Source organism: Polyodon spathula, chromosome 47 (genome assembly GCF_017654505.1).
Source record: "Polyodon spathula isolate WHYD16114869_AA chromosome 47, ASM1765450v1, whole genome shotgun sequence".
NCBI lineage: Eukaryota > Metazoa > Chordata > Actinopteri > Acipenseriformes > Polyodontidae > Polyodon > Polyodon spathula.
The window spans coordinates 815,331-829,581 of NC_054580.1; the positions used below are offsets into that span (position 1 = coordinate 815,331).

Below are 14,251 nucleotides of genomic sequence, written 5' to 3' on the forward strand. Positions count from 1 at the left end.
TTCCTTATCAAATGATTCTCATTCTATTCCATTCGCTGCATGCTGTTGATATATGTAACGGTCACAACCATTTTCATGATACACTGCTGATAGCTCTGATTGTGAATTCACAGCTGTGGCTTTGGAGAGATTGCTCAGTATTGTGGTTTTTTTGCATCTGTGTTGAAGTGTTTTGGCTGATTTCAAAGGCTGCTCTCGAGGTCTGTTTGCCTGCCTAAGACATTTATAAAGTCAATCAAAGTGTTTTTATATTGCTAAGCTGCAGCACTGTCTAATTGCACATGTATCTAGAATACAGTTTATTACATTTTGATGAAACTTGGTATTAACATTATTTAGCGTTGGGACTATGAGAGTGTGGGGCTATACTGAGCCGTCTTTCTGTCTGTATATCCCTTAGAATTCTACAGGTATTTAAGAAGTTATTCCACATAGTAAATCATTGTAATATACGTTACCTAATATACAACTCATTTGTAGGTCTTCAGCTACGGCCAAAGGTTTTGCATCAGTTAGAATTTTAGGATTGAGATATAATTAAAAAAAAATAGACTATATGAACATAATTTTGATCTTTTATTAACATCATGAAACTACAAAATGATCCGAAAGCCTACCGGAAGCCATAAAAGCAGAACAGTGTTTCATGTCAGGAAAACTACAAAGCGGCATGCAATTCAACGTGCTCAATGTGTTAACAAGGGAACATTATTCAACAGGTTTCGTTCAGCGATGAAGCAACATTAGTTAATTAAATAGAGGGGGAATGCAAAACTTTTGGCCACAGCTGTAGGTCTTGGATCTTAAATGTCAAACATTTTCATTGAGCTATTTATTGTCATTTCTTATTCTATATTCTGTATTGTTAATAGAATGATCCTTATCATTTTAAATGACATCATCTTAGTTACAGCCCCTTAAGAGCCAGTGTTAAATAATCTATATTGTTCTAGCTAGTCATTGCCTTTAACCTTGGACGTCTTCTACTGTACGTTAATGAGCCTAATAGTGAACAGAACAGAGGAGAACCCGACAGGGAGACAATTAGCAGTCATACATACGAAGCAGAGAATGATTAATGGTGATCTCTGATTTTTTCCCTGCTTAATCTAGCAACCCGGTAATAAATAGGACAGTTGATCAGTTCAATTGTGCTCTTCAAAAAGAAGGGGTTGGGAAACTGACACTCAAATGCGGCAATCCTGTCTCTCAGCTAAAATTTTCATCAGAACTGATTCTGTAAAAGAACCACACTGAGAAGAGACACGTGATTGCTGTCTTTATTACAAACCTTGGCACTTTCTTAGAAACTGGCTCTGCCCAATTTGGATTTAGCCCTGGCGTGGGACACCCTGGGTATACCCTGCTTCTTTTGATTACCGTGGAAGAGTTGAGAAACGCTGGGTCAGGCAGGATCAAGTACGCTCAACAATGCTGGACCCTGATGGCTGCTTTCAAGACGACAATGCCCCCCCGTCCACCAGTCCAGAGTTCTGCATCACAATCCTTCGCAATTAGATTGAGCATGTTTGGGACAAACTTGGATGATCCTCTGCACCAATTGTGTGAAAACGACTGAATGGATCCCTCGAGACACCTTCCAGCACCTTGTGGCGCCTCGTCAAGGCTGTGATCGAGTCAAACAGTGGTCCTACTTGATAGTATAGGTTCTACTAAAACAGTGCGCACAGATCTGGCCAAAAGTTTTGCCCAGAATTTTAGGACTGAGACATACAGTAATTAAAAAAACTAAAACTATATGAACATAATTTAGATGTTTTATTTAACATCATGTAATCAAAGAAAGTGTAAAATGATCTCGCAAAAGCCTACCGGAAGCTATAATAGTGATACGATATTCCTTGTTAGATTTTGATCATTTCTTTTCAATATGGAAAACTACAAAGCGGTATGTAATTCAATATGTTAACGTAACATCATTTAGCAGGTTCCATAAGCTAAACGAGTTCATTCTATAGGGTGATGCAAAACTTTTGGCCAGAGCGGTACATCATTTGGTTTTGATATTTTTATCCACGTAGTTCATGGGGTAATCAATATCACACTCTCCCTGCTGCAAAGCTAATTTTCTGTTCCCACAATAGCCACACATTGCAGCCAGAGCACTAGCATAATCATGATCTGGATACCTTCCAATGCTAATAAGAGCAAATCTATTTCTCCTGGCGAACCGAGCGAAAGTTATGTGCTCCCTGTTGATTTCTGACCCATGAATCACCTCCCTATAAAAAAAGGACATTACTGCAGTTGAGAGGGTACAGAGAAAGACAGCTTGACTAATCCCAGGTCTTAATGGCATAAGCTATGAGGACAGGTTCAAAGAATTAAATCTCTTCGGCTTAGGAATAAAAAGGGGTATAATTGAGTTGCAGCGTACACCCGAGCCGCTACTTCAAGGTGTAGAAATGGGGAAGCTGTGCAAGTTTATAGCAGAAGGTGGGAAGCTAGTTTACACATTTGCTTGCAAATGCATGGAATAGAGCTCTGCTTGCAGAGGGAGGGGAGGGTATTACTGGAACAGCACAGTGCTTTGCTACCCATTCTCCACCCTGAGATCTGCACGCAGAGGGAGGGGAGGGTGTCACTGGAGCAGCATAGAGAATGGGGTTCAGAACAGGGTAGTGTCAGCTGTTGTGTCTTAGAACTGTTGAATAATAAAAAAGAAACATGAACATTCTTAGCTATTTGCTCACTAATGCTTTTAAATCTCTTAACTGAATAAAACATTGTGTATTCTTCGGATTTTGTTTATTAAATGCAAGTTTGGCGCTCCAGTGCTCATGCATTTATACATTATACAAGCAGAACACAGTCCACCGAGAAAGGAAAGCGCATGCTTTTTTTTTTTTTTTTTGTTTTAATTTTTAACAAAGAATATTGCTACATCTTTCATATCCCAGACTCGGAGCCAAAGCATACATTGAACACCGAGGCTTTGCAAAGATACTTTATTAGCGGCCAGCTTGCACTGCCAGAGTTAATTTTCATAAGCATGAATTATACTTGCTGAGGGATACTGTTAAGCATTTTATGTATCTGCAAATTTGGGGGAAACGAGGGAGCAAATAAATGAAAGGTTTGCTTGCACTGGTATCCTGTCACATTCCCAGTGTATTACCCTGTGCCTGAAGCATGCCTTGTTTCTTTCACAACTGCACACTTCAGACCCATGCAGCAAAAGGAAGCGGGGGAAAGAATTCTGGAATCATTTTGTTCGTTACACTCCAATTATGAAGTAACTTATGATGTCACGTGGTTGTCATGGTTACAGAACAATACTCTCTTTGCCCCATGCTGAACTAAAATGAAAATTCTTCAGCATTTATAATTGACTGACTTTTTTTTTTTTTTTTTTTTTTCCCTCTCTCTTGTCTGAACAGAAGAGCATTCGGTAGAAGGTAAGAAACATTTGTTCTCATTTTCTAAAGGCTGTGGGCAGCTGGACTTTGTAAAGTTTCTGTTTCTTATTTGTTTTGTGCCTTGCAGGCTCTTTATGTTATTAAGTTGCCCGTCTCTCTCTTGGTGTTTTGACGACAGCAGTGCAAAGTGACTCTTCGGATAACTGCACACAACGTATTAACTTATTAGAAAAATCATGACAGTCTTTCTCTGGAAATGCTGTTCAGCATAAAAAAAGGGTATTTTAATGGTCAAAGTGTTCTGTAGCGATACATGTACAGGATCTATACATGGGATAAGAAATACTGGAATACTGACATATCTGTGATTGATTTCTCCTGCATGATTTATAATCTTCTATAATGTGTCTTTTAAGAATATGTAGTTGTTTTGAATCATGTAATGTATGTGTATATATATATATATATATATATATATATATATATATATATATATATATATATATATATATATATATATATATATATATATATATATATATATATATATATATATATATATATATATATATATATATATATATATATATATATATATTATTAGTCTTGTAGTTATCTAACTGGTTCAGTCTCCCTCTCTATATGAACTGGAGGGAGAACCCTTTCTCTTAGGGGGGTGAGGGAGGGAGGGAGCAGTTCAGTCTCTGTGCCTCAAGCCTGCCCTGGACTGGAGGGAGAACCCTTTCTCTTAGGGGGGTGAGGGAGGGAGGGAGCAGTTCAGTCTCTGTGCCTCAAGCCTGCCCTGGACTGGAGGGAGCCCCCTTTCTCTTAGAGGGGTGAGGGAGGGAGGGAGCAGTTCAGTCTCTGTGCCTCAAGTCTGTCCTGGACTGGAGGGAGCACCCTTTCTCTTAGAGGGATGAGGGAGGAAGCAATTCAGTCTCTATTTTGTAATTTTTATATTATTGATAGTTTTCAATTAAACATCTTAGATACTGTATTGAAACAGATTTGATAGGGAGAGGGGGCATGATATGCCATGTGGCAATTCCGTTTAAACCTTGAAGCATCTTCCAAGCGCAGAATCGATCGGTATGATCTGCGTGAAACTGGTGCAGTAATTAAATGCACAGAAAAACAGAAACCTGCAACATATGGAGAGTTTCTGAAAGTGTGGTCCATTTCAGAAACTGCCCTGTCAAATCCCAGTCGCTCAGCAATATGAATTTAGCAAACTCCACTGCAAGATGTTTATTAGCGCTGCGCTCGCTGTTCGGTTTCCGAAGCCATGGCACTGGATCAACTCAGCACTGCCCCGAATGACAGCAAACACCGTCAACAGGTGCTGGGAATATAAAACCTGATTATTCAAAGCTTGTTGCGCTTTAAAAATAACAAGCTGTGCCTCTTCCAATCTGCTATGGCATCTCCCAAGATCGCTCAAGATTTTGCAGTTTATTTAATCGCGTAGCCCAGGTGCAGAAACTCTTGTCGGTGGCAGAGAGGTTGAGCCTCGTGCATGCTGGGAATCTCGTCTCAGGCACTGCAGAGGTTATAGAAGCGCCCTCAGCGGCGAGCGTGGAGAGAAGGATAAGTAGTCATGCCGTGTTAATGAGCAGTAACAGCTTGGCCTGTTCTTAGTATGAAGAGGCATGCTTCCCTGTATATCAGCGTGACAACTGCCTGGTCTCCATGGCAACCCCCTTTTCTCTGTACCTTGCAGGAGCGTTCTTGCAGTTGGTAGCTTTCTTTGTTCTGTCTGTACTGGAGGGGACTGGAGGATTTTCAACAGCCAGGCTAGCACAAAGGTAGCTACAGTGGGATGGGTAGAATACGGTGATCCCACTATTCATTTATTCAACTGATTTATTTTGCAAGCCTAAATTTAATTCGTACTGATCGGTTCAGTCTCTTCAGAGTCTCTTGTAGCTCAGTGCTTGATGACAGCTCTTCCATTTGAATTTGTTTTGCGATTCCGAATGTTGAATGATCGTCTTGTGTCTAAATCGGCCTTGACCTAGTTTTGACCTAGCTTGCCTGGAGAATCCTAACTGCCAGGACAGAACAGCCGTCCTCATGCCCATTCAAATCATGTGACAGTGTGACCTTTCAGCTGTGCCAGCCCCGCCTACTCTCACTGTCTGAACATGTACAGAGACACACCCTCCCTCGATCATGCAGTGAATAGCATAAGAGCTGCCGAGTTTCATGACCAATTCGATAAGTGATTCTCTTATTTAAGTGTGACATAGAGACAGATAGGTGATGGTAACATTTTACATTGAGTATCTCTAATTACTGTGTATTTACATCACAGTTAATTAGTAAAGACACGTGTGCTTATATTGACAGTATTATTATGCATAGTTACAAAGTACTTAATGTGTAAAGCCTTTTGCACACTATATGCAAGTATCAGAAAAGAACCCGACATCATCAACAAACAGGTCTCTAGTTTTTTTTTCTCCTGTTGCTATGCAGGGCCTTTTAAACCTGTTTTGCTGTGAATAAAATTACTTTTAAACAGCGCGTGTGAAAATAAATTAGACCCGAGAAACCTCACTGGCGCTGAGTAAATGGACCGCAAAGGGTTAACTACCTTGCAACTATGTGTAATTGTAACTGTGTGTAAGTACACATGTATTTACACAGTAGAGACAATGTAAAGTGTTACCGCTTAGTTAATATCAAGTTTGATGACAATTGGACAATCAATTATCTTGATCTACGCAAACAATGTAATAGTGACAGACAGATAGACAGATGGACAGATAGACAGAGACCCCCACAGCTGTAAAAAAAAAAAAGAACAAAAGCAGACTAGATACCCCACAAAACACATCCGTTAATTAGAATAATGATGAGTCACTGTTTCTTCCCAGTTTTCCGCTGCTAACCACAATTTATCTCCTGAACATGTTTTGAAACAGCGGGATGCTATTGGCAAACTCTCCTGAATTCATAATTTATTACCACCTAGGCAGTTGGTCTGGTTTTTCCTGAGCTATGCATTTCTGGAGCATTTACACAGCAATTTTATAAAGATAATACATAGTATTTTAAAAATCATTTTTCAATATTATTTTGGTTCAGCAAATAATCCTAATTACCCTAAAAAAAGAAAAAAAGTTTCTCAGTGTAAAAACATTGCAAAGTGTTATAAAGCACTAGAAAGCATAGGCAAGCGCTGTAAAGCCCAGAGAGGTATGGTAAAGCATATTAATAAACATGGCAAAGCAGGGTAAACTACAGTCAATCGTGTAACCATGGGACAAACTCAGGAAAACTGCTGCATTACTACGTTGCAAAGTTACTGTGCTGGACTTTTGCTTTAAATATAAATGTTATTGCTTGCAGAGAAAGAGAAATATAGGTTCTTACAATCTGTGCAGGTGGATAAGAGAAAGAGAAAGGGAGGCTCTTATATTCTCTGAACAGACTCCCCCCTGTGCTGTTGGAATAGAGAAAGTGTAAGGATGGCCCTTATACTTTCTGAACAGCCTCCCTCTGTGCTGATGGAGCAGAGAAAGAGAAAGGGAGGCTCTTATACTCTCACAACAGCCTCCCTCTGTGCTGGTGGAGCAGAGAAAGAGAAAGAAAAAGGGAGGCTCTTATACTGTCCGAACAGCCTCTCTGTGCTGGTGGAGCAGAGAAAAAGAGAAAGGGAGGCTCTTATACTCCCTCAACAGCCTCCCTCTGTGCTGGTGGAGAAGAGAAAGTGAGGATACTCCTTGACTGTAGCTGAAACTTTCTTTCTTCAAGCTAATAAGGGCTGTGTACTGTAAGAGACTAGCAAATCAATATGGACAAAGGAGGAAAAGCAATTGGTTGACCTTAAGATCACACGCGGGCCATTCCAATCTGAAACTGATGTTGCAGTGCGACCTTTACGTTTGTGTTGAGTTTGCACAATGCATTCAAATGGCATCTCTGCAGATCAGAGCCTCAGCAACAGAATCTTTGCTATACGCGGTCGCGGGAATTTGTGACAAATCAGACTTCAGGGAAACATTTTGGCTAATGCCTTCATCAGTGTTGAACATTCGCATTGTAACTGAACTATCAGCAGCATGCTTTCCCCATCATAGCTGTCTAAACCGGGAAAGCAGGGACCTACCCCAGCTACTTAGCAGGATTCTCTTCATCGACGTTTTTTTTTCTCTTTTCAATGAAAATCACGTCTAATAAAGGTTGGTCGTGAATCCAGCGCTGTAGAATGGGCATGCATAGAAACCGGAGGTCTGTTTCGAGGCAGCACTAGTTAACCCCTGATTTCTAATTTTATAGGCTTCAGTCAAGCATGAAGCCTGTTTTAGGTTTCGAAGCTGAAGCGGTTATTGAGGACTGCGAGAGAGTTAAAAGCACTAGGTGGTTAGTGTGCAGCTCAATAACTTTCTACTGCTTTCTGAAGCATAATGTGGGGGGCAGCTATCCTGCTGTCCTTGGGTTAGACAAGAATTCTGGGAACTCTGTGAAGATCTTTGTTATGCTTGTCTGCAATGTTTTGCAGCGAGTAAAACTATTTAATTGCAACAGTACGTTACAGGAAGACCACTTGGTAAATAAGGCTGCTTTTTTCCTGTTTTGCTCCTATGATAAAGTCAATGTTAAGGCCACCCCTGTATTCAGTATTAGTCACACCTTTATTCAGTATTAAGGCCACCATCTGCCCCTGATCAATCCTCTCTCCCGATCACTCGTTTTATCCCCAAACTCCTCAATAATGTGATCCAAGTCATTATTTTATTACTATAACATCTCAAAAAGCTGTGCAAATGTCCGTTATATTTTTTGAGCGCTGGATGCAGACGCAGCTATCTCCTTTGTTTGTGTCCGTGTTATCTCTGTGGTGCAGGGGGGGCTATCAGATACGCCCTTTTTTTCCGGCTTCATTCGGCACCTATCGGTCTCACTCGGCCGTTGAAAAGTTTTCTCTGCTTTTTCCGGAGAAAAAACGACTAGAGACCTGCGCTTGACGTCTTTTTGATGATAGGACCGCAAAGGGTTAAACTATTAACAGCTGTCATTTCAAAACCATTGCATTTACTGGTAGCGGTGTGCTCTGCAAATGGTTCTGCTTGTTTGTTTGGTTTTTTTAAGGGTGATTATAATGCCAACTGCATTTTTCAAACTAAAAGCAGAAAGGTGTGAAGGTTATGAAAAAAAAGAAGTGCGTGTTCTCTAATGGTGTGAAGGTATGGGGACCGGTTGTCTTGGAGATGAATTTTCTAAAGGGAATGTGGGGGAAAAAAATGGATGGTGCATTTTGAATACTGCAGACATCTGGCTAATGTGTAAAGAAAACTGGCTGCCTAATGAGGCATGGTAGCTCTCTGGACAGCGTAACGAACATGGATTTCATTTTAAGAGATTAGAGAGAGAGAGAGAGAGAGAGAGAGAGAGAGAGAGAGAGAGAGAGAGAGAGAGAGAGAGAGAGAGAGAGAGACCTTGCTCATTTGCAATGCGTTCTATGTTTTTAAGAGCAGCATGGTTAAATCATTAATTTTTTTTTTGTAAATGTTTTCTTTATTCTTTAAATCTGAGTCTAAGGAGGTTTATATAAAGACTAGTCTTATGTTAAGGTTATGTATCTGGAAGCATAAAATAACTGGGGTGGTTGAACTAAATTCTGAACTAGTTACTGAAACCAGGAGCAGAGGACGCAGTGGGCAGGAGGCTGAGATTGGTGAGGGTATGGAATGGGTTACCTCATTGTTGATGCTGAATCATGGAAATCCTTTAAGACCTGACTTGATGCATTTTTGTAGATCAGTTAGCTACTATCAGGCTTTCAGTCAGTCTGCTAGTCCATCTTACCAACTTCAAATACAGCTATGGCCAAAAGTTTTGAATCACCCTATAGAGAATGAACTCGTTTTGCTTCATAAATTCGAATGAAACCTGCTGAATAATGTTCCCTTGTTAACATATTGAATTGCACCCCCTCTATATAGAATGAACTCCCTCAGCTTCATAGAGTCCAGTGAAAGCTGCTGAATAATGTTCCCTTGTTAACATATTGAATTGCACCCCCTCTATATAGAATGAACTCAGCCTAGAGTCCAGCTGAATCCCTTGTTATATATTGAATCCCCCCTCTATATAGTGAACTCCCTCAGCTTCATAGAGTCCAGTGAAAGCTGCTGAATAATGTTCCCTTGTTAACATATTGAATTGCACCCCCTCTATATAGAATGAACTCCCTCAGCTTCATAGAGTCCAGTGAAAGCTGCTGAATAATGTTCCCTTGTTAACATATTGAATTGCACCCCCTCTATATAGAATGAACTCCCTCAGCTTCATAGAGTCCAGTGAAAGCTGCTGAATAATGTTCCCTTGTTAACATATTGAATTGCACCCCCTCTATATAGAATGAACTCCCTCAGCTTCATAGAGTCCAGTGAAAGCTGCTGAATAATGTTCCCTTGTTAACATATTGAATTGCACCCCCTCTATATAGAATGAACTCCCTCAGCTTCATAGAGTCCAGTGAAAGCTGCTGAATAATGTTCCCTTGTTAACATATTGAATTGCACCCCCTCTATATAGAATGAACTCCCTCAGCTTCATAGAGTCCAGTGAAAGCTGCTGAATAATGTTCCCTTGTTAACATATTGAATTGCACCCCCTCTATATAGAATGAACTCCCTCAGCTTCATAGAGTCCAGTGAAAGCTGCTGAATAATGTTCCCTTGTTAACATATTGAATTGCACCCCCTCTATATAGAATGAACTCCCTCAGCTTCATAGAGTCCAGTGAAAGCTGCTGAATAATGTTCCCTTGTTAACATATTGAATTGCACCCCCTCTATATAGAATGAACTCCCTCAGCTTCATAGAGTCCAGTGAAAGCTGCTGAATAATGTTCCCTTGTTAACATATTGAATTGCACCCCCTCTATATAGAATGAACTCCCTCAGCTTCATAGAGTCCAGTGAAAGCTGCTGAATAATGTTCCCTTGTTAACATATTGAATTGCACCCCCTCTATATAGAATGAACTCCCTCAGCTTCATAGAGTCCAGTGAAAGCTGCTGAATAATGTTCCCTTGTTAACATATTGAATTGCACCCCCTATATAGAATGAACTCCCTCATATAGAATGAACTCCCTCAGCTTCATAGAGTCCAGTGAAAGCTGCTGAATAATGTTCCCTTGTTAACATATTGAATTGCACCCCCTCTATATAGAATGAACTCCTCAGCTTCATAGAGTCCAGTGAAAGCTGCTGAATAATGTTCCCTTGTTAACATATTGAATTGCACCCCCTCTATATAGAATGAACTCCCTCAGCTTCATAGAGTCCAGTGAAAGCTGCTGAATAATGTTCCCTTGTTAACATATTGAATTGCACCCCCTCTATATAGAATGAACTCCCTCAGCTTCATAGAGTCCAGTGAAAGCTGCTGAATAATGTTCCCTTGTTAACATATTGAATTCCACACCCAGCGCTTTGTAGTTTTCCATATTATACAGAAACTGCCAAATTGAAAAATGGGACGTTTTGAAATCTAACATGAAACATTGTACTACTGTTAGAGACTTTCCATTAAATTTAATTTTGTAGTTTCTTTGATTACACAGTGTTAAATAAAAGATCTAAATTCTGTTCGTATAGTTCTTTTTTTTTATTATGTCTTGATCCTAAAATTCCAGTTGATGCAAAACTGTCCAGAACTCTAATAAACATTTAGAAACATTGTGTCGTTTCTTTTAAAGTATTTCTTGGGTTATGATTGGCTCAGCTCTCAAAAAGCTAAGCTGGTAAATGGAATCAGTTTGTAGGATACTGAATACATTCTGAGTTGTACTACACAGAAAATACCTTGTTACATTCAACAGAACTGTTAAAAGTTTATGCAGAATATAAAAAAAATATAGCGGCTACAATCTTCGCCTTGTATTAGAAGATTAATACATGAGCAAAGAAGGGGGTCTTCAAGATAGGCATCTCATGATCCTGACTCACTGAGACGTTATTACAATAGACAGCTCATGATCCCAATTCACTGAGACGTTATTACAATAAGACATTACTACAATAGCAGCGATATCAGGCTTAAACAATGCTGTTTTAGCCTGATATCAGTTATTAGGTGTTGTCTAAATTGCTATTTCAGGTTTGACACACTCATCCACAGTGTTTAGAATTCACATCCTAGCCTTGCATGTGATGTAGCTGCATTGTGTTGTATGCTGTTTGTATTGAATGCGCTATGCCCTGTATTTCACTGTGTTTAATGTATCTGCATTGTGTTGTATGCTGTTTGTATTGACTGTGCTATGCCCTGTATTTCACTGTGTTTAATGTAGCTGCATTGTGTTGTATGCTGTTTGTATTGACTGTGCTATGCCCTGTATTTCACTGTGTTTAATGTATCTGCATTGTGTTGTATGCTGTTTGTATTGACTGTGCTATGCCCTGTATTTCACTGTGTTTAATGTATCTGCATTGTGTTGTGTACTGTTTGTATTGAATGTGCTCTGCCCTGTATTTCACTGTGTTTAATGTATCTGCATTGTGTTGTATACTGTTTGTATTGAATGTGCTATGCAATGTATCTCACTGTATTTACTGTATCTGCATTGTTTTTTACTGTTTGTATTGAATGTGCCATGCTCTGTATTTTACTGTATTTAATGTATTATGCATTGATCCTCACTATCTTGTAAAGCGCTTTGTGATCCACTATGAAAGGCGCTATATAAAACAAAGATTGATTGATTGATTGATTGATTGAAAAGTCTACCGGAAGCCATAACAGCAGGACACTATGTCATGTTAGATTTCGAAATGTCACACTTTTCAATCTGTGTCAATTTTTCATGAGGTACGTGGAAAACTTCAAAGCGGTATGTAATTCAATATGTTACATTATTCAGCAGGTTTCATTCGATTTTATAAAGCAAAATTGGTTTATTCTGCAGGGTGATGCAAAACTTTTGTGCCAGAGCTGCACGTAATGAAGTCCTATTTTTAAATTTCATTTTACCTGCATGGAAATTAATTAAATAGTGGACTACTTTGCTTCTTTCGTCCTAAACATCCTTCCTCACTTCATTCACATCACATGGCATGACAGTATGACTTTTCAACCACCTTCTCAACATAGAGAGAGGACAGGAGGCGGGGCTGGCAGTTTCACATGATTTGAATAGAATGAAGCAATTTAGTCCCGGCAGTAAGGATTCTCCATACAAGCTCAAAACCAGGTGACGTCAAAGGGGGGGAAAAAAATAATATTGAATCAACAGAACCCAACAGAGGAATCTAGAACAAAAAAAAAGCTATTTAAAAGAACATTTCAAGCTTTTTAAATTGACACACCATTGATTGACAGTAGCAGTTTCTTTATGGCCTGGAAGAGCTGCCAGTCTGGAGTCCTGGCAGCGCCTTCGCCAGCTGAGCAGGGCAAAGGTGCCACGCTTGATTGGCCTGCACATTCCTAGAACGATAACGAGTGTCCAAATTAGAAACACAAAGAACAGAGATTTCTGCTGATCCTGGCTTGCACACAGGTGACCGTGTAGTATTGGGGTTTACCACGCGATCTGCTGTCCTTACTGTACAGGCCACTGCTTTACAAAGAACTTGGAAATATTCCATTGGGATCTCATTATTATCCCAGTAGGTGACGCTGAAGCCTAAGCAAGATAATTCTTTTTTTTTCCCCCCAGTGAGTCAGGGTGTAATATCATGAATAAAGTCAGGGATTTGAGATTTCCCTTGCAGTGTTACATTGTTAGCAGTCATTCCCAGAGGGATCTGTGGCTCTGAAATCCAGTCGTTTTTTTCTGCCTTAATCAAACTTTTCTGGAGAATCCTGAGTGCCGGGACTACTTGCCTTCCTTTCAAATCAAATTTGAACACTGCAAACCTCTCCTATTCTCTGCCTATGTCATTAAATAGAGAGTGGTGAGGGGATGGTGTGGGCTACCTAACCATGTGGTTTTTGGGATCCTTTTAAGACACAACTTTGATTAATCAGCTTCTAGCAGACCACAGTTGAGGTGGATAATAAAAATACATCTGGACCAATTGTGTCTTTGTTTTAGCTCTCCAGTAGATGTGAACTGAGCTTTCAATAGTCAAATTGAAAATGCCAGCGCAGACAGGCTTGAAGTTTGATTCACAGTTGATGATGTGACGTTTCAGCGGGGCGTCTACTGTCTGACAGAAGCCCGCTAGAGCTGGAAGCCGACTGGCTGATGAAACCGAAGCATTTCCTTGCATGTATTTGAAAAGTCGCATTGTCACGTGACTTTAAGATAATGGCAAATAAATGAAGACTGTCACACCTACATTTTCCAACAATTTTAAAAACAAGCCAACAAGCTTTTTATTTTGGACTCTGTGCGCTTAAAGAGACATATGGACATATTAAATACCTGAGCAAGACATATCATATGGGGCATGTTTTACATCCACCAGCGTTGCAGGGGGACAGATTAATGGTTACACCCTGGTGTTCCAGATATGCTCATGTGTCCTATATTATTCAAATAGATATCTATGCTTAGCTAAATAATGTATTTGCATTGCAGTCTCATTAACAAAAGATCACTAACTTTCCATGACATCAAATTTAGAAAACTTAGCAGTTTGAAAATATCAAGCTGTAGTTAATGAATCAAGTAACCATTTCAAATATAGATTTAAAACACATTATTATTAAATGGGTAACGTTTTACATTAAGTGTCTCTAATCACTGTATTTGCATAGCAGTTACATGTGTACCTACACATTATTACAGCATTACAATGTACTTAACATGTACTTCTTTTTGCATGGTATATGCAAGTACACAATTTTATCAGAAAAGGGTTTTGTTTAGAGTTATGGTTATATCATGCAAAAAACATTCCCATTAAGT

At 39.6% G+C, this 14,251-nt stretch overlaps 1 protein-coding gene across 1 annotated transcript in view; it reads left to right on the top strand.

Moving 5' to 3' along the window:
* Positions 1 to 14,251, top strand: part of LOC121306269 (neurexin-2-like) — a 132,183-nt gene that overhangs the window by 16,962 nt on the left and 100,970 nt on the right. Inside the window, exon 2 of the mRNA XM_041238011.1 lies at positions 3,402 to 3,419. Within this exon, the coding sequence (XP_041093945.1) occupies positions 3,402 to 3,419 (18 nt within the window). The remainder of the gene's footprint in view (positions 1 to 3,401; positions 3,420 to 14,251) is intronic.